Source organism: Chenopodium album, chromosome 2, assembly GCF_948465745.1.
Source record: "Chenopodium album chromosome 2, dcCheAlbu1.1, whole genome shotgun sequence".
Classification (NCBI taxonomy): Eukaryota; Viridiplantae; Streptophyta; class Magnoliopsida; order Caryophyllales; family Amaranthaceae; genus Chenopodium; species Chenopodium album.
In genome coordinates, this window is record NC_137835.1 from 21,736,408 (window position 1) to 21,758,638 (window position 22,231).

The 22,231-nt window shown below is 36.4% G+C and overlaps 1 protein-coding gene across 1 annotated transcript; it reads right to left on the reverse strand.

Annotated features, from left to right (window-relative positions):
- Positions 1-20,597: 20,597 nt before the first annotated feature.
- Positions 20,598-21,357, reverse strand: LOC145570453 (L10-interacting MYB domain-containing protein-like). The gene is made up of 2 exons (XM_081629548.1): positions 20,995-21,357; positions 20,598-20,882 (listed from the first exon to the last, which is right to left on the reverse strand). Exons 1-2 carry the CDS (start codon positions 21,355-21,357, stop codon positions 20,598-20,600), a joined length of 648 nt encoding a protein of 215 aa, XP_081485674.1.
- Positions 21,358-22,231: the final 874 nt, after the last annotated feature.

Consider the following 22,231-nt stretch of genomic DNA (forward strand, 5'->3'; position numbering starts at 1 on the left):
AGCCAAGGGCGTCCCAACAATAGGTTGAATGAAGCTTTAATATCTACTACTTGGTGTAGGCGTCGCTCGAAGTGCGCCTACGTTAAAGCATGTGTGAATATGCTTGACACTCTTAGGAAGTGGGAATTGACGTATACGATTAGGGACAAGGAAAGTAGGGATCCACCAACAAGTTTTTAAGGAACTTGTAAACCGTTCACGGATCATTTAAGGCAACCACAATAAGGGACAACGATAGGCAACAGCGATTGACCCGTGAAGGTTACACCCCATTCATAATCCATGAGATTACTAACTCCATATGGTTCGGAACCACGAAAGGAGGATCGGGGATGATGGTACGAAGTGAGTCATGGAGTCACATTCGCCCGTATTGGCCTCTACTCGATTCTTATAGTGAAAAATGATTCCTGCGATCTCAAAGCCACACAAACAAAAATTCAATTTGCTCCAAACTATTATTATGCTAAATTGGTTGAATATTAATGCCACACATAATTCTAAAATATTTATGATCACTTGAATTAATTAACAAGATTAAAAAGGAACCTAAACCGGTTGTCCAAATTATCTTATTAGGCGTGATTTTCTATTACATATTCCCTTTAACAAGCAATATGGTGATCAATAAATAGAATAAACATTAATTTTTGAAGGAATTGAACAATAATTCCAACAATACAAAGTCGTTAGAAAAATAATAGAAATAAAAGGAACATAATTCTTACATTGATTCTGTTTGTTTGCAACTACAAAATAATAAACGAGTTAGTAACTTCAAGGAAATAATAATAAAACAATAATTAAATTAAACTAAATAAAGTAGAGTTGATTTGGGGCCAAACCCTCAAACAGTTCTACCTTTCACGCCTTGGCTTAAGGACAGAACCACGAGTAAAGTATGGACTCCTTGGAGTACTTGAAGAAGGAATTTTGAAATAAGAAGGGTAGGCTAGTGTTTAGGCTAGAGCATAGAAGAGAGAAAAAACTAGAGAATTAATCGATGCCCCGTACATCAGAAATGAGGGGGTATTTATAGAGAAAATGTGCTGAGAGAACACACGGAACCCTAAAATGATAAAAAAAAAAAACCCTAAAAAAGTATCCCGTGACACGGAAAACTGTACCGTGACACGGGAAGTCCCACCGTCAGACGGGAAACATTCCCGTGACACGGTGCAATTTTTGAGTGACGCGGGAAATATTTAGTAAACGGGGAAGAAAACGCGTTAAGGGTTTACGCGGAAAGGACACGGAAATTCCCGTGTCACAGCAGGTTTCCCGTGTCACGGGAAATCCCACCGTCAGGCGGGAAAGATTCCCGTGACACGGTGGACTCGTGTCGTGGTGCGGGAATTTTCAGTCCGCTTTTCCGTCTAAATACATTTTTAACCCTAATTTCGTTCAGCATTTTAAGTGTCGATTGATAATTTCGGGCTTTTTTCTGATTTATCATTATTTGGGCTAAAATAAGAAAATAAGCAAATAAAATAAATAAAAGGTTTGGGCCAAAAATAAATAATAAAACAATAAAATAAAAAAAGGTTTGGGCTAAAATTAAATAATAAGTTTGGGCTGAAATTAAAACTATGCTTTTACCAAACATCAAGACTAATCCATGGACTATTCAAAAATACGAATTTAATCAAATATGATTTTTTAAGCACTCTCGGGATTAAATACTGAACCCAACCAATAATGGCAGTGAAAGGTTGTTCATCATCGGGTTTGGTTTGGGGGAGACATTTTTAGGTGTCTACAGAAGCCCCCACTTTGACTGAGTTTGTAGAAACTTCAGTTTCGAAAACGATAGTCAAAGTAGTCGATAGGGACGGAGAATGATTTAAGACGTTCTGCGATCCTAAACCACTCTGTATATGCTGATACCTGCAGAAAAATGTTAATTCCACATATAAAAGAGTAAAAGGATAGAATACGTATCTGGCACCAGTGTATCGGTGACAAATGAGTTTGGCAGCTTCCTATGCTTGAAGGAATCCACTGGATGACATTTGTTGAAACGCTTTCCATGCTTGAGGAAAGCCGACTGATGAATTTGGTAGCTTTCTAAGCCTGAAGAAATCTACCAAATGATACTTTCCATACTTGAGGAAAGCCGACCTATGAATTTGGCGATTTTCTATGCTTGAAGAAGTCCACTGGATAATACTTTCCATGCTTGAGGAATGTTGACAGATGATGAGATTGCAAGTCTCTGTGTATTGAGAACCTTGCGCCGTAAAATGATGGTGGTTCGATTGTCCCCGAACGTGGGCTGTAGTTGGTTCCCTTGTCCCCAAACGTGGGCTATAGATGGTCCGCTTGTCCTCGGACGTGGGCTGTAGATGGTCCACTTGTCCCCGGACGTAGGTTGTAGGTCCGCTTGTCCCCGGACGTGGGTTGTAGATGGTCTGCTTGTCCCCGGACGTGGGCTGTAGATGGTCCGCTTGTCCCCGGACGTGGGCTGTAGATGGTCCGCTTGTCCCCGGATGTGGGCTGTAGATGGTCCGTTTGTCCCCGGACGTGGGTTGTAGTTGGTTTGCTTGTCCCCGAACGTGGGCTGTAGATGGGACCTGCAAAAATAAATTTGCCAATGGACTCATATATATTGTGATTGACTTGACCACTGACTTGACCAAGTTTGGCTTGATGTGACATGACATGTGTATGACTTGTGAGCGTGTGCGTGTATATGTGTGTGTGCAGACACAAGAAAACGAAGATGCGAAAGCATAAATTTTCCGTCAATTTTTGTCATGAGACGAGTGGAAGGTACTGACTTTCTCCCGAAAAAGAAAGACGTGAAAACTAAACTTTTATTTTCGAATTTCCTTCGATGAGAAAATTTTAAAAACGTTTTTTAAGTTCCCCAAAAGAAAAGTTATGAGAAAGGGAAAAAGTTTTAAACTTCTTCGTTGAGCAAGACAAAATGAATCGCATGGATTAAATTACTTGTCTTGAAAATAATTTATGCATGATGCATGTTCTTAGGCCAAGAGGCTAAGGACAATTACATCATGTGACACGATAGATGAATGAACTCAGGTCATGGAGCTAAGCATCATATATGGTGTAAAGAAACGATCTTTAACGTCACTTAGGTCTTAAAGCTAAGCACGTATATAGATGAAGTGATTATTGCATTATGAACGTTGCTTAGGTCAAGGAGCTAAGAACGATATGCTTTGTATGATTAAAAATCATTGATATATAAATGTTGCTCAGCATATTATGCGATGCATGAAACAATGAACATTGCTCAGGTCAGGAAGCTAAGCAAGTATACAATGTTTCTTTTAATGAATGTTGGATTGAAAGATGATGAAACATGCACAGTGTTTAAACAAGATTTCATGATAAAGGGCTCTTAAAGGGAAGGATGATTGATATGGATATGGATGTGTTAGTGAAGTGTGTGAATGTGATACTAAGGCTGGCTGCAAGGGTTATGGTGATGGAAATAGATGTGAGAAGAGTCAAAGATGATGAATCTTTAGGCTGGGTAAGCTAATGTGATGTGGGTTCAAGCCCCCAAGTCTAGCTCTAAATGGGTAGGGATATAGAGATAAGCATTGGATATTCTTTGACTCGATCATGCATAGATATCAATATGAATGTGGATGTGGCCGCACCTCGATGTGAGGTTGCCTACGTATCCGTTAGGAATCAGGCCGAACATAGCTCTAACCGAACTTTGCACAAGTGTATGTACACCTCAAAGAGGTCTTTCAAGGGTTTTAATGTGGTTAAGTTGATGGTTTAAGGAAAAAAGGGGTAAAAGGCTCAAGACCCGAGAGAAGCCCCCAAGATGTGTAATTGTGAATTTGAAAATTTTGAATTTTGCAAGTTTATTTTCAACATTTTTTTTTTTTGCTTTGATTTTTTTTTTTAATTCTTTTGAATCAATGTAGGCAATCTCGGATCATGCGGCCCATCACTCACTTAGCATTCATGTTTCTCAGGAACGGTACCGAGCACTCGATGAGAGACGCAATTTGAGACGTGTTCATATCAAAGACATTGGAACACTTGCCTTTAGACATTATTTTACTGTTGCTTTTTTGCTGCCTTTTTTTTTTCAATTGCTTTTTGAATGTTATACAATTACAAATCTTCCAATCCCAGGGTTAAGTAAATGTGGGTTGAAGAAATGAAGGCCAAACGTTAGACGAGGCTCAAAATGGTTGATGAAGAAATGTAATGTGATTGAACGGTTAACAGGGAATGACAGGGTTGCAAAGGTGCCTCAAGTCATTGGTGTACCTTGGGTTTAGTTCGGTAATTGAATTATTTTTTTTTTTTGAGAATGAATGAATGAAAAATTCTATGATCGCGATGTAAAGGAAATTTGATCATTTTATTAATGGAAAAGGTACATGAAACATATAAAAATTCAAAATGGAAAACCTATGCTAGACATGAATGGGGGAATGGAGATGAATGATAAAGAAAGAAATCATGAAATCTTGCACGAAGGATCTGCTGTACGCCTTGTGTTCATTACTTCTGGCCGCCTGGAGGGACAGGAAGTTTGTTTGCATCCACCAAGTCTTGAATGACGTCCTTCAAATTCAAACATTGCTCCGTAGTGTGGCCCCTTCCTTGATGGTACTTGCAATGGGCATTGGGATTCCATTTGGCTCTCCTTTCTTTAGGTTTTGGCTCTGGAAATGGCCCAATAGGTGTGATCAAGCCTTGACCGTAAAGGCGATCAAAGGCCGCATCATAAGTCATTCCTAAAGGAGTGTAAGTTCTTTTCTTCTTGGGCAATCGAGCATCAAGAGCTAACACTTCATTGATATCAACTTGGCTTATATTGTTGGTAGTATTTTCGTGCTTAGAAGACGAAGAATAAGGATGGTCGTTCTTCTTGTTTTTCCAAGTGTTATTATTGTTACTACCAGCAGTCTTTATTAGCTCATCCTCGATATTGATGCCGATGTCGTATACAGCTTCGAAAGTGTTCAGTGGAAGAAATTTGAGATGTTCCCTATATTTATGAGTCAGATTACCATCTCTCTTTCTTTGGGAGGATCTACCAAGAGTGAAGCTGTTTCCCTCCACCTGTTCAGGTAAGCGGTGAAGCCTTCATTCTCTTTCTATTTGAGAATGGAGAGTTCATGTTCAGAAGTTTTAGTTTGAATGTTACACTTGTAACAATTCATGAAACTGTCGGTGACATCTTGCCAAGTCGCAGTATGCTTGGCATCTAAGGAATAAAACCATTGTTGGCAAGCATGTTCTAAGGAGAGAGGGAACACCGTAGGGAAGAGTGTTACGTCCAATCCCTTAAGAGCCATGGTTGCAGAGAACGCCTTCAAATGGAATATTGGATTGTCAGTAGGCTTGAACTTTGGAATATCAGCAGTGGAGAACTTTTCAGGGAGTCTTTTCTTCACATCCAAAGGAGTGGGAGGCCGTTCCACATAAGTGAAATCCTCAGAAAGCTTACTCATTTGTTCCTTCAGTTTGTCAAGGGTGGAAACAGTGACCTTGTTTTGTTCCATGGTAGTGACCCTAGTGGTAAGGGTTTGCATCATGGCAGACAGTGCCTCGATGGATTTGTTGATGTTCTCAATATCATCTTTAGTGGCCATTGAAAGGTGATGAGTAATGGAGATGGCAAAGTTCTCTTTGAACGCCTATTAGATCTAAGAGATTGTTGCGGTAATGACTCGAACCGTATTAATCTATCCCTATTCCTTGACTAAGTACTGTGAAATAAAATAATTCACTTAATTGTTTGACTCATTGCTCAAGATAGGAAAGGAAGGAAAAAATAGACATTTGAAAACAGGTGAGAAAACTCCACTCATTTTTTTATTATGACGAAAAAAGGGTGCATGAACCTAATATACGATCATAAACGACCTGGTGCACGAATCGAGTCGGAACATAAAGAAAGTGTGTGGACTATACTTGACTCGTGAGTAACTAAGTGATGTTATAAGACTCGTGGTATGATCGTATAGCTAGACATGTGAACAATAACAAAAATGACTGACACGAGGACCAAATTAACACGGAAGACTTAAAAAAAGCTGACTGGACTTATTTCAAGGGCACCGTGACACGGAAAACTGTACCGTGTCACGGTACAAGCTGCCCTGACGCGGTGGGTTTTTTTTTTTGGAAATCCACCGTGCCACGATGGAAATTGCCCTGACACGGTGAACTTTCCCGTGCCACGGTGGATGCTGACGTGGCACGGGAATTTTTTTTATTTATTTTTTTAATTTTTTTTTTTTTTTTTTTTTTGCAGGTCCACCAAGCCACGGTGGAAATTTGTCGTGACACGGTAGATCTTCCCGTGGCGCAACAAACCCTTTTTTTTTTTTTTTGCACTAATTACTAAATGAGTACGGTCCATTGACAATCGTCAGTCATAAAATAATCCACCATAGACAAAGAAAGATCGTTAAGGTTAGGATCAAAACGACCAAGCATAAAACACGTAGGCACAATGATGCAAAGAATAGTTCGCAACCTAAGGTCAAGTTCTATGTTCGACTATGGCCAGGTTTATTTGGTGTCAATAGGGTTCCATGGTTAAGAGTTTGGACGCGTTAGCAAGGCAGCCTCCCTTGAGGGTGTATGCCAACGGGCGACTCCGCGAGTTCGTGATGAAATTGAACTCGACTCCATGGTTTGGGTGGATTTAATAACTCGGATGAACCCTTATTGCCATGAGCGTTTTTGGGTTGATAGAGCTTAAATCCCCCGGGGATAAGACACATGTAGAACACACACGTTTTTTCAGAAAAATCGAAGGAAGTTGACTGTGAGAAGATAAAACAAGCCACCGGACTGATTTTAGGACTGCCGTGACACGGCAGAGATTCCCGTGCCACGTTACTGCACACCGCCAGACGGTGCACTGTACAGTGACACGGCAGTTTCTGCCGTGGTACGGCAGTCAGAAAATCTGACTGGTACCCTTTTTTCCTTCGTACGTAATCAAGTTATTCAATTTCTCCTACGGGACAGACCTAAATGCGACGTTAAAACGTCTATGCATATGAAAAAAAAATGCCAAATTAATCACAGGAATATTTTTCAAGAATCTTTCAAGTCTCATCCACTCATCTTAATTAAATACCGATCACTCAAATCGATAAATAACCAAGAATCCTCCCAGTGGAGTAGCCAAATTGTAGGCGTCGCTCGAAGTGCGCCTACGTTAAAGCATGTGTGAATATGCTTGACACTCTTAGGAAGTGGGAATTGACGTATACGATTAGGGACAAGGAAAGTAGGGAGCCGCCAACAAGTTTTTAAGGAACGTGTAAACCGTTCACGGATCATTTAAGGCAACCAATAAGGGACAACGATAGGCAACAACGATTGACCCGTGAAGGTTACACCCCATTCATAATCCATGAGATTACTAACTCCATATGGTTCGGAACCACGAAAGGAGGATCGGGGATGATGGTACGAAGTGAGTCATGGAGTCACATTCGCCCGTATTGGCCTCTACTTGATTCTTATAGTGAAAAATGATTCCTGCGATCTCAAAGCCACACAAACAAAAATTTAATTTGCTCCAAACTATTATTATGCTAAATTGGTTGAATATTAATGCAACACATAATTCTAAAATATTTGTGATCACTTGAATTAATTAACAAGATTAAAAAGGAACCTAAACCGGTTGTCCAAATTATCTTATTAGGCGTGATTTTCAATTACATATTCCCTTTAACATGCAATATGGTGATCAATAAATAGAATAAACATTAATATTGGAAGCAATTCAACAATAATTCCAACAATACAAAGTCGTTAGAAAAATAATAGAAATAAAAGGAACATAATTCTTACGTTGATTCTGTTTGTTTGCAACTACAAAATAATAAACGAGTTAGTAACTTCAAGGAAATAATAATAAAACAATAATTAAATTAAACTAAATAAAGTAGAGTTGACTTGGGGCCAAACCCTCAAACAGTTCTACCTTTCACGCCTTGGCTTAAGGACAGAACCACGAGTAAAGTATGGACTCCTTGGAGTACTTGAAGAAGGAATTTTGAAATAAGAAGGGTAGGCTAGTGTTTAGGGTAGAGCATAGAAGAGAGAAAAAACTAGAGAATTAATTGATGCCCCGTACATCTGAAATGAGGGGGTATTTATAGAAAAAATGTGTTGAGGGAACACACGGAACCCTAAAATGATAAAAAAACCTAAAAAAGTATCACATGACACGGCAAATTGTACCGTGACACGGGAATTCCCACCGTCAGACGGGAAACATTCCCGTGACATGGTGCAATTTTTGAGTGACGCGGGAAATATTTAGTAAACAGGGAAGAAAACGCGTTAAGGGTTTACGCGGAAAGGACACGGAAATTCCCGTGTCACAGCAGGTTTCCTGTGTCACGGGAAATCCCACCGTTAGACGGGAAAGATTCCCGTGACACGGTGGACTCCTGCCGTGGCGCGGGAATTTTCAGTCTAAACACATTTTTAACCCTAATTTCGTTCAGCATTTTAAGTGCCGATTGATAATTTCGGGCCTTTTTCTAATTTATTATTATTTGGGCTAAAATAAGAAAATAATCAAATAAAATAAATAAAAGGTTTGGGCCAAAAATAAATAATAAAACAATAAAATAAAAAAAGGTTTGGGCTAAAATTAAATAATAAGTTTGGGCTGAAATTAAAACTATGCTTTTACCAAACATCAAGACTAATCCATGAACTATTCAAAAGTACGAATTTAATCAAATACGATTTTTTAAGCACTCTCGGGATTAAATACTAAACCCGACCAATAGTGGCGGTGAAAGGTTGTTCATCATCGGGTTTTGTTTTGGGGAGACATTTTTAGGTGTCTACACTTGGAAAGTAGTAGCGTGTTCTATTTCTCCCGCCGTTACATTCATAGTAATTTTACCAAGAGCTTGACGACGAGTGTTGTCATAGGCTCGTATTCCTTGCGTTGACGGGGTTAAGTCTTCATCCCTTATGCCTAACATTCTCGCAGTTCTAAGTGGACAGACATTAATGGCTGATCCATTGTCTACAAGAGTCATAGGGACGTTCATTCTCTTGCAAACCAATGTGAGGTTTAATGCCTTATAATGTTGGTCACCTTCTGGGGGCAAATCCTTGTCGGAAAAGGTGATCAAGTTGATAGGACTTGGGAGATCACTCGTGAGGAAATTAGCCAACCCCTCAGGAGTGGTGTCAGAACCTATCCCTATTTTATCCAAGGCATTCATTATGGCTAACCTATGTTCTCGAGATGTTGCCAGAAGCTTCCATACGTTCATTTCAACTTTGGTTTTCTTGAACTGTTTGACAACGTCGTTATCTTCTATGATAGGTATGGGAACTTGCTGTGTGGTTGGCATGGGTTGTGTCGAAACAGGAGGTTGCATTCTCCCGGATCTTGTGAGGACGTCTATTGATGAATCTTCTTCAACCCAAAAGTCATCCATGGCATATGACACCGAAGGTGGAGGTCCTACCATGTATTTCAAATAGACATCTTCTTCGTCGCTGTCCCATACTCCATTAATATTTGCATCCTCTTCTTGTGGAACTTGGACTAGCTTCTTATCATCAATCATTTTCTGAATTAAATCCTTGAATTTAAAACAGTTTTCAATAGTATGACCCCCTGATTGATGATATTGACAGTAAAATCTATCTGTCCTTTTTAATGATTCAAATGGTCTCGGTTCGAGAGGTTTGATCTCGCCACTCTCGGAGAGCATTTTGAACATTTACGCGTATGGGATCCCAATTGGAGTGTAGAGTCTATTACTCTTCTTGGGTTTATCGGTGACTTGTAAAGGAAAGCGTATTGCCTCATAAGTCATTCCCATGGGTGTGAACTCTTTCTTGGGTTTATTTTTAAAGGGTGGAACCTCGTCATATTTCTTCTGAAGTTCTTTTACAACTTTGAGGGCTTCTCGTAGCAAGTGTGATCCTTCCATCATGGTCAGTGTAAGCAATTGTAAGTCCTCTTTACTTGCTAATTTTGGGAGGTTATCCATGGCATCGAAAAAGACCTCCTCCTCTTCTTCGACAGCATGAATCTCTTCGACAGGTTTGATGAGAGTTGAGGGATCAACCTCGTTTTCCTCGTCAGAGATAGCCAAGGAGTGAGCGAGAGGCGCATTATCGATACTTGGCTTCTTACTGGCAGGGGGCAATGGTAGCTTGTTGTTGTCGATTAAGTCTTGGATAGCTTCTTTAAGCTTCCAACAGTTCTCGGTAAGATGCCCCTACCTTGGTGATACTTGCAATGTGCATTGGGGTTCCAGTTAGCCGTCCTCTTCTCGACTGGTGGGTCCCCAAACGGTCCAATAGGAGTTATAAGACCTTTTGCATTTAATCGGTCAAATGCGATGTCATAACTCATACCAATAGGAGTAAAGTTCCTTCTAAATGGTTTCTTTTGTCCTTGATTATTCATAGCAAGGACTTCACTTAGGTTAAAAGTGCTAACATTATTTGAGTGGGTGGTTTTGGAAGAAGAAGGATTGTCGTTCTTCTTGCCTTTCCAGCCACTGTTGGAGTTATTGTTGGCAGCTTTCAACTTAGCCAGGTCGTCTTCAATATTAATTCCAATGTCATAGACGACCTTAAAGGTATGGAGATTATTCTGGTATTTGAGATGCTTGGAGTACTTTTCTTGAAGGTTTTTGATGAATAACCTTATAGACTCTTTTTCACCGGGCACCTCAATCATCTTAGCCGAGGTTTCTCTCCATTTATTAAAGAAGGAGGTGAAGCCTTCATTCTCCTTTTGCTTGAGGATTTCAAGTTCCTTATAGTCGGTCTCAACTTGAATATTGCATTTATATCTATCAACGAAAGCGTTTACTATGGACTCCCAGGTGGAGGTTTTTTCTTTCTCGAGAGAAAATAACCATTGCTGGCAAACGGTTTTGAGAGATAGTGAGAACAGGGAGGGGAACACTTTCTTGTCGATACCCTTAATACTCATTATTGTTTCGAAGGCTCTTAAATGAAAGTAAGGGTTATCGGTTGCTTTGAATTTCGGGATGTCGTTGGCATTGAACTTCTGCGGAAGAAGATCCTTGTCCACCGAGACCCCTTGTGAGCTAATCCCTTGAAACTTGTAGTCGCTAGATAACTTGATCAGACTCTCTTGCATGAGGTCCATCTGTTGTTGTTTCACAGGATCATCAATCTTGAGGGTTATAACCTTTAACGCCTCAGTCACGGTAACCAGTTGGTTCCTGAGCTCATTGACTTCTTCTTGCGTTGCCATTACTGGCCTAGCTTTCCTCTTACGAGCGATGGGTTTGTCGAAAAAGTTGGACTTGTACAAAAAGATTGTCTTTGATTAACCGCCTTTCCTTTCTTGACCACGCGCTGTAAATTAAACCATTTTTTTGTTTTAATTACTTGACTCAAATAGACCTTGACTTTACGGTTTTAAAGAGGAAAAGTAAAAAAAAAATGGTGCATATTTTTGGCAAAAATAAGGTATATATTTTTGGGAATTAAGTATGGTATTTAATCAAATGGTTTAAATTAGAGGATTAATATCCGACTTACCTCCCTAAAAAAATGACGGAAAAAACGCGCATACAAGACTCTCTTAGACATGGTCAAGGTGTGTACCAGTGTGTGCTTTATATGGTGAGTGAAAGTGACATGCTTTGACTTTTGTGTAAGACCATGGGACTTAGTGCCTAGACTCAATTAATGACTTAACAAGGTATAATTAACTGTAAAAATTAACCGAATTAATTAGCAAACTGTTTAATTAGACACAAGGTGATGACTCGAGCAATAAACTAAACTGTCGTCAAAACGACAGGATTGGCGCCTCTCTTTGCAGTGTAGCGCCAGACGACAGAATTGTCGCCAGGTGCTACACTCCACGGAGTGGCGCTATAGTTCAAACTTTGGCGCCATTGCTGGAGCGTCAGTCTGAAACTGTTTTCAGTATTATTGCTCAACAGGGGTATGCCTAAAGTCGTACTAAGTCAACTCTAATTAAGAAAAAATAGACTTTATTTACTCCAAATTAATTAATTGATTAATTAGGCAAAGTTCTTTTAGTCATGAGTTAATTTATTTAATCTTAGCACAAATCAAGCAAACGGTTAGGAAAAAACATATAGAGAATGCACAACCAATAATGCACAATTAGTCAAGTAAACACATCATGATGCAATGAGTTTGCAACCTAACCATGGCTCTAGTTCTCTAAAGTTCGGGATATGGGTTAGTCAAAGAGGGTACATGGTTAATTGTCCGGATGCACCGCACGGAAGCCTAACCGTGAAGGGTTGGCGCGAGTGGATGGGACACCGCGAGTTTAGAAAAACTCGCTTCCATGGTTTGGTGAATTCAACATTCTCGGATGTACCCTTTGTTGCTCAGAGCGTTCAATCAGGTAGATGGAGCATGAATTCCCAGGGGGTTATGTCCATATGTAGAACACATATAGGTTTCAGAAAAGTGAGAAAAACTCAATCAGGAAGTAGGATCGAGCAAACAGTGCTAAAAACTGGTCAAAATTAGAACGCATATTTCTGGCTCGGTATTGGAAGAACTTGGCGCCAGCAAACAGAGGCCAGCGCCACTTTTTGGCTTTAGCGCCTGGCGATAGAGGCTGTCGTCTGGCGCGAAAGCCAAAACATTGGCGCTAATCTTTGTTTGCTGACGCTAGTTCCTACATGCCTTAGCAGCTTTCTGTGCTCGATAAAATTTTTCAGTTTCTCGCAACATTATTTCGATCCTAGTTGTGAAAGATATTCCTCAAATTTCCTACGTGTAAAAAATCCTATGTTTTAACTCATTACGGATGGTCTTTCCAATGAGATATTTTTTTATGCATATGACAATAATGTTAATCAAAACTACGCACATGAAATACTTAGAACTTTTCGAGTCTCATCCACTCATTCTAAATCATTGCCGAAATAAATTCAGGAATTAAAATAGAAATCCTCCCCAGTGGAATCGCCAAAAAATGTAGGGAATATTTCAAGCATTACCCCTAGCTTGAACCCCACTGTGATCATACACTAAAGTACGGTGGCGTCCAAAGGGAAAGAAGATAGAGCAAAAGAGTCGCCAACAAGTTTTAGGAACTTGTAAACCGTTCACGAGGTGAAAGTTACACCCCTTAACGATCCAAGAGATCGTCAACTCCAATAGGTCTGGAACCATGACTGGTATTTCGGGGATGAAGGTACAAATCCAACCTAAAAGAGATTGAACCTGCCTTAATAATATGTCTCTACTTTATTCTGATCATATTCATGTGCGCTTTCTGATTAACATGAAATCAATAGGATTACCCTAAACTTGTTTATCTATGTTGGTTGAATATTAATGCACAAATAAATCTATTATTGGTGATCACTTGAATTATAATCAAACTAACCCTAAACAAGATTATTAATTATCTTATTAAGCGCGATTACAAGTACCAATTCCCTTTGAACGTAAAAGGTGTGATCAAGCAATAACAATAAATATCAAGCAACATGATAATAATCATCATAACAATTATAATTATAAAAATAGTCATGTTAATAATAAAGCATAATAATAATAGTAAGATCCTAAGCATGATACTAACAAGATTTGTGATCAAATATTTAGCCCTAACATGATACTAACAATCATAAATATTAGAAAGAATATAAAAGGCATCATACTTTTAATCATACTTGATATTAAAGTTACCCTAAACATGATACTAGGAATTTATTGTTGTCACCCTAAACATCAAATTAAGGAAAACATCCTAACATGATACTAGGAATCATAATAGCAACCTAAGCATGATTTCTACATCATAATAACAATAAAAACCATTAAAGTACTTACTTGGATGCCTTGTACCTCTTTCTAATAACAAAATACACGCGTTAGTAACTTCAAGGAAAATAATAAACAAACAATTAAATTAAATAATTGAAAGAGAGATTTGGGACCAAAACCCTCAGAAATTAAAACCTTTCACGCCTAGGGCGAAGGCAACTTCGAATTATGCTAGGTGTATCTAAGTCTTGTGAATGCGGAATTTTGTAAAGAGAGAGGGTAGGTTTAGAAAAGAGAGAGAGAAACTTTAGCTTAGAGAGAAAAGAATTAGAAAACTAGAGAGTTGATGATTGTAGATGATAGAAAACGGAGTTTTTAAGAGGCTATTTATAGAGAAAATCAGCCAAAAAGATAGAAAATCGAACCAGAGTTCTGACGTGAAAAAACAGAGTTAGCGCCAGACGCTGACATTAGCGCCAGGCGCTAACGCTAGCGCTAGGCGCCAGGCGCTAATGACTGGCGTTTGGCGCAAATTAAATTTTTAACGCGTTTTCTAAAATCAGATAGAAATTAACCGTACAGGAGGATAAAATCGTATTTTCCTCAAAAACATTCTTTTATTCTGATTAAAACTCTAAAAAGTCAACAAAAGTCAATTTATCACTGCTAATTGAATTAGGAATGAAAAGAACCTTATAGAAGAATCTAGAAGACTAAAACCATTCCTAATTGCATTAGGAATGATAAATCCATATTAGGCCCTCCTCTAGATCATTGGGCCGCATATAAGGCTCAAACCGGGCCCAGTTTAGTAATTTGGCTATAACTTCCTCAATATTCATCGGAATTGGGCTTTTAATATATCGTTGGAAAGCTCTTTTCAAGCCCCATCCAACTATACTATTATTGGACCCATATCATGGACCAAAAAAACTGGATTGGCTGTCTTCTTAAAATAGATTTTCAAAAACAGAGAGAAAAGAAAAGAAATTAAAACTATCCGCAATACTAGACATTCCACACTTTCACTTCATTCGATTATGATTCGACGTGAAAGGTACTCATCACCGGGTTTGGTTTTGGAGAGACACAAATGAGTGTCTATAAAAACACAAGTGAAAGTTGAGATATTGCAAAATATAGTAATCAAAAGTTGAGATTATTCAAAGTAAATTGGTCCAAATTGGGATTAATAAAAGGAAAATTTGCCAGAAACAACATTTTAAAGTGTCCACTTTATTTAAAACAACCTTTTAATTTATTTTTTTGCGATTTCAGACCACATTATAATTTTTTTTTTTTTTGTTTATCAAAGACAACCAATTGTTACTTTCCGGCGTTGACTCTTTTTTTCCCGATGTTGACCACGAGTGTGCGAGTCACGTGACCTCCTATATTGCTTAATACACTCCTTTTCCCTCCAATTAATTCCTATTAAAACCCCTGCTTCTCTTTCATCCCTCTTTTAGTACGAGTGAATTGACGGGAAAATTGGTGTATTAAGCCATATACGAGTTCATGTGCGTTGCACACTAGTAGCCAACATCGGGAAAAATAGAGTCAACGCCGAAAAGTAGCATTTGGTTGCCTTTGATAAAATTTTTTTATAATGTGATCTGAAATTGCAAAAAAAAAAAATTGAAAAGGTTGTTTTAAATAAAGTGGACACTTTAGGGTTTGTTTGACATCGTTTTCAGTTTTCAGTTTTTTGTTTTTTCAAAACTGAAAACTGATTTCAGTTTTTTATTCTTTGTTTTTAAAAACTGTTTTCATTTTTCATTTTTGAGTTTACAATCAACTCTCAAAATACTACCAAATCATTTATAGCTTTAATCAACTAATTATACTACCGATAATTATTTATTATTATTAATTTTTTTTAATAGCTGCTTATTTATTTTCACAAATATATATATATATATATATATATATTAATTTTTTTTAATAGCTGCTTATTTATTTTCACAATATATATATATATATATATATATATATATATATATATATATATATATATATATATATATATATATATATATATATATATATATATATATATATATATATATATATATATATATATACATATATATATTTCAATAATAAATTTATTGATTGAATAAGGTTATAACAAAATTTAAAGGAACAACTACGGAAAAAAAAAAAAAGTAACAATAAAATAGTCAAATGCAATGTAATATTTATTCCTCGTTGAAGACTTTTATTGTGAATTTTGTCTTTCCCGCAATCTTGTTGCCAAACGATCTCGAAATTGAGCCATTCTTTGAAGTTCCTGTTGACTTACAGAAGGAGCCACTAGGTCCTCGGATCCATTGTTGTTGATTGCATCATCTTCCAGTTCGACATTTTCATCCGCATACTGTATGAACAAAGGATCTCCGTCCTTGCACATTTTTATGAAATTGTGGATAACACAGCACGACAAAATTATATATTTTTGTCATTTTAAGTCATATGAAGGCATATCTCTGTGAATGGGAAATCTAGCTTTTAATACCCCAAAACATCTTTCAATAACATTTCGCAATGAAGAATGTGTATAATTAAATATTTCTTCAGGACCTTGTGGGCTCGTTGCTCCTCTATAATCACGCAAATGATATCGTTCTCCACGATACGGTGAAAGAAATCCTGGCATATTTGTATAGCCTGAGTTTACAAGATAATACTTTCTAGTAGGAGGCATAGGAAACTTGGTCTCTTCTACATTTGTAATTGTTTCCCAAAAAATTCTTGAATCATTTGCCGAACCTTCCCACCCAGCCATCACAAATGTAAATTTCATGTCAAATGAGCAAGCGCACATTACATTCATTGTAGGCTTTTTTTCTTTTCCACGATAGGGAATTTGATCATCTTGTGGCACACGTGCTGATACATGAGTTCCATCAATAGCTCCTATGTAATTCTATAATAAATCGTTATATTCAAACTACATACTTAATGAATTAATACATAGATAATATGTAAAAATTAAACATTAATGACAAAAAATTACCTTGAAAATCGGATAGTATCTTAGGTTATTTTTTATTTCTAGAGGTGTTTCGTCAAATGCCTGAGGAACAATCCAATGCTTCGATAAAGATGCAATGGCATACAAAACCTTTCGAAAATGGCGGTGAGTAGATTCTAAGGAATGTTGAAATCTATTCGCTATAAATCTGTGCCTCGAATTATGAGAAATAATAAGAAGAAACATTGCAACTTGTTCTTGAATTGATATAAATTTGGAATCTTTCAACTTTTCCCTTTTTTTCAATTCTTCACACAAGCTAATAAAGATCTGAGGAGTCATTCGAAGCAAATCATAACATGTCATTGGATGACCGTTAAGCAATTCAAGGACATATTGGTGACCTGTCAACTTTGAAATTCTTTTTAAGGAACCCGTTATTTTGTAAGTTAATATAAATTGTCAATATTTGTGGAAAATCTTCCTCATCAGAATCCGATAAGATATCTTCAATGTCGAAATCCATAACTATCTGCATTTTTTACATATAAATGTTATAAGAAAGCATATAGTATATTATCAGTACATATAAATATTATAAGCAAGCATATATAATATTATCACCATTATTATATTTATTAAATCAAACACAGATACAAAATTCAAAAAAAAAAATCATACTTACGACAAGATCTAAATTGAGTTTAAACACTCAAACATGCATTATTGAAGGGAAATAAAAATTGTACTAACGAAACAATGCTTAAAGGTTGAGCACAAAATCTATTTTCCTATCATTTGGAAATCTAAGAAACATTTTCCTCCACAATGGATCATCATGTATTAGTTTAGTTGCCTTTGCAAATGAAGCTCCATCAATTCCCTCAAGAGCACTTAGTGCATCTACACATTCTATGAGCAAATCATGATCCTCCTTGGACTGATGCCCACCTTCATCATTGCCATTAAATTTTCTCTCGATAAGTTCAAGTTTTTTCTTGGAATTTTCACTCATTGTAACCAAGGCTGTAATCCCCCATATTTTTAATTTAATAATAATGTATTTATTTAGTATTTATTTTACAAATACTTTTATATTTTTCTTATTTTATAAGTATGAATTTTATTTGAGGTAAAGTATTAAGATTTTAATTATTTTCAAACTAAAACTACTAAGTTGTGATTAGCCCAAACACTTAATTCCTCTTATTCTAGCCCAAATTGCAAGTTCCTACTCCTAATTCTACTTGGGTTAGGAATTTAGGCCAAACTTTTATAAAAAAAAAAAAAAAAAAAAAAAAAAAAAAAAAAAAAAACCCACCTTAACTCCTCTACTCCTCTTTCATGTGGGATTAGAGAGAAAAAAAAAAAGAGAAACCCTCACTCTCTTCACCCTCCCTCTTCACGGCATTCAACAAGAGAAGAAAAGAAAAAAAAAACACAAACCTTGCACTGCCGCCCCCCTGACCGCCGCGCCGCCCAGCAGCCGACCTCCCCCCTGCAGTTCGCTCTTCCCTCTTCTCCTTCCTCTTATTTCTCTTCCTTTATTCTTGTTATTTTGATTTAAAGATTCAATTTTTATTTGATTTCAATTATAAAATTATTGTTATTAGGCTTTAATAGTATGTATAAATTACAAAAGATTATAAATTTATGGGTTTTAACATGTTTAAATTATTATGTTAATTTTCAGATTTGGGTATGTATGAATTTAGGGTTTAAAGTGTTGATTTTTCATGTTTTAAGGCTTAATAACGTACTAAACAAATTACCTAATTATTCTATGTTCAAAGTATGTCAAAGTATGATTATTTTGGTTGTATATTAATTTTCAGATTTATTAAAGTTTCAATTTTTATGAACAAGTAGTGTTAATTTCATGTTTTTATGCTTCTAAACCTATAAAATAATTATTGTGAGTATTTTGGGATTAAAAAAGCTTTGAACTTGATATTCTAACTTTAAAAATAATTTTCAGATTTTATACCTGTTATTTTGAAGCCTCTAGTTGCATTGAATTGATATATTCTTGGGTTTTTAACACACTAACTTGCTATATAATGACTATTTCAAGCAATTATGCTTATGGGGTTATTTTATATATTTAAAACAAAATTCCAGATTTAATTACCTATTTTAAAGTTGCTGTAATTTGATATAAAACACTATATTTTCATAATTCTAACATGTAAACTTAAAGTTGGGATGTTATATTACTAACTTTGATTTTTGGGGACAATCTAAAGACTTTGTTTTGGTAATTTAAGAGGTTTTAAAGTAGTTTAGTATTGCTGTAATTTTAATTGATTTGGTATTGATTTATTCCTAATTGTTTGGTTTAGGAGAGGACTTTGTAGAAAGCGACTTCTAGTTTTAAAGTGGCCAACCGGATTGTTTACACAAGGTACGTACAAGATGCGAAACCTTGCTTGTAGGTGCATGTTTAAGGACGGATCGAGAACTTAGTATCATGTATAGGATTGACTGGGTTAAATTGTCTGGTTATACATTGTGAATTTCAAATGATGTGCACTAGTTTATAATGCAAGTATTATTTGTGCTTTATTTATGCAAGGTGCGCTTAAAGGCAAAGGTATGTGATTGGTGTAAAGATCAAATTATTACTCGTTCAGGATTATGTAAACAGGATGAGTAAAGGAGAAATTCAAGTCTTGTAAGACGAGGTTAAGGTTTTGGGGTGCCTTGTGCACTCAAGGTGTTTATACACCGAGGTAGTAATGGAATAAATAATAAATGTTGCTTGCCACTAATAAATCAAGAATTGAAATTGAAAAGTTGTTTTACTTGATTGAATTGATATTGGATTGATTGTATTGTTATGCATATGAGTCATCACCAAGTTTAAACCTGTAAATCACGTAAAGTGCAAGATGGATGAGCAATAAAACTCTGGATTGGTGCACTTCTGGAGTAATGACAATCAGGGGTTGGGGTACATGGGGTATTAGCCGTGTACTTTTCTCGAGGCCGTCTGATCTACGAGTCTCTTCTTTCAAATATTATTTTTCTAAAACTAGGAGTTAGGTGAGATCTCATACTAACTACGGTCACGGAGTCGCGCCCGTGGTCGTTGGATGTTTATTGATGTTTCCGAAAGGAAGCATGGGGTTTTTCTTTATTGATGTTCCAAATGGGACATGGGTTGGACAACCTTGTCTATTGCTAAATCCAATTAAATAAATAAACGAGTCAGTTAATATTAATTAGTGAGGTCTTGATAAATTTGTTAATCGAGTCGTGAATTGAGTCTATATTTAATGATGCTTGTGCTTGAATATTAGTAGCATGTTAGGTATTTTCTCAATTTGTTTTCGCAACTTGTATGTACTCAGCTTTGCTGACTGCGTGCTTTTGTGTGTGTCTTTCTTTGGTCATGGCCTTCGCCCTTCAATGACCCTGTGACGATCCAATTTTTACACTTGTAATATTGGGGAGCAGAATAACCATAGGTTCTTACACATGCAGCATTCATCAGGGTTGTGAGATCTTGAGTAGAGAGTTGGTTGTTTCCATATTATTTATTTTGCCAAGTTTGAATTTATTTTAATTCGTTTTTAGTTGACACTAATTTCTTTGAGGTTGAAATTATTGGAACTCTGAATTTAATCACTTACTACTTTTCTTGGGTTTTGAATAAGGGCCTTAACGGTTCCAACTTGTAATACTTATTTTGATTTAATTCCTTTGTTTTGAGGTTTATTTAAAACTGTTTTGGTTTTCCGCTGCTAATTTCTGAGATAGCCTTAACGTTTGAACACGTGGCGGTAGCACACCAGTAATTCTCTTGAAATTGTTCAGGTTATATACAGGTTTCTCACAGGTTTTTAAGAGAGAATTATTGGGGTGTTACAAAGGCATCCGCCATTGCTACATTAACACTTTCCCTAAGTTTCTTACGATTGACATTAGGCTTGATTTTTTTGTTTTTAGGACCCTCTTCACATTGTTTTCTTGAGTCACCCCCTTCTCCATCTGTGTCATCTTCATCCTCACTCTCAGAAGGGCTTTTAGTAGAAGGATGTGAACTAGCACCAGTAGCGGTTGTATCCCCATAAATTGTGCATAATTTATCATAATGCTTACATCCCTTCTTTCTAAAAGTTTTGGCAGACTTATGTTTCTGTAACAACCATACATTCACATCAAATATCACAAAAATAAAATCGTATTAGTTTAAAAATGTCCCTACTTGATCCATAAAAGAATATCAAAATAAACTTATTGACAATTACCTCATACAACTTTTTCCATACAGCATCCTCAGCAGAAAGTTGATAAGTCATAGCATTGTATCCCATTCCAGTTTCTTGTACTAGTTTACTAAATTCCTTCCATCTTTGTCTTAGTTGATTATATTTGTTCTTAAGTTGTTCTTGACTATAATCCTTTTTTGTCTTCTCCTTTAGTTTTTGCTTGATAAGCCTCCAAGCTTGCTTGGTTAGAGTGGTTGTTGGTCTATTTCCTTTTTTTTTTACCTCCTCCTCTATCAAGCTTATAAGGTAAGATTCAATATTTTCATTCCATACTCCAACTACTCCAGTAGATTCAATCTCAACAATTTCATCTTCGTACTCATCATTTTTCAAATTTGACATCTATAAAGTAATTCACTATTAGACATAATAATCATCTAATTCAACTAAACAACCAATGTGCAGCAACTAGAAAAACAATAGCATATGTAAACTTCACCAATATCATACTAGCAACAAGATAAAGCAAGAAGAGAAAAAAAAAAGAGCACAACACATCCAATACACTCCATTACGCCATTATTAGTAGACTAATAATGAACTTATTAAGGACAAAGATTAAAAATTTCATTATTGCTGATGTCACAAATGTGTGAAAGAGAATTAGAGATAAAAAATTATTAAGAGTTACCTAATTCCATTGTAGGTCCTTAGAAAGCAGAACCATTTGTCTCCCATTACCAGTATATCAAACATACAAACTTTATCAAAGTAATTGATCCTATTATTTAAGCTAACTTGGCATATAGCTTACATAAAGTGTACTACAAAATTAATACTAGTTTTTCTCCAATATGTATAAATCATATTACTTTAAACGACATGTCTATGGCCTAGACTTATTAGCAACAAAAACACTTAGAAGATTAAAATCGACGAGCTATCCCAAGTCACACAACCAGTTCTTTTTTTTTTTTTTTTTTTTTTTTTTTTATTTTTGACTGAGGAAGTTATATCAATACTTTTCATTGACTCGATGTTAAAGAAGACAGCTCAAGTAAAAGGAAAAAATGCAAGAGAATACTGAATAATAAAGAATAAAAATGCAAGAGAATAGTGAATAATAAAGCATAACAAAACACTACCTAAAGCTAATCAGTGTCAGACTATATCATTTCCTATAAACCTCTCCTTTGCAATCAAGCAACAAATTGATGTCAGATACAACCACAAAGAGCATAGCCTAACTGCCTAACAATATAATCAACCCCCTTCA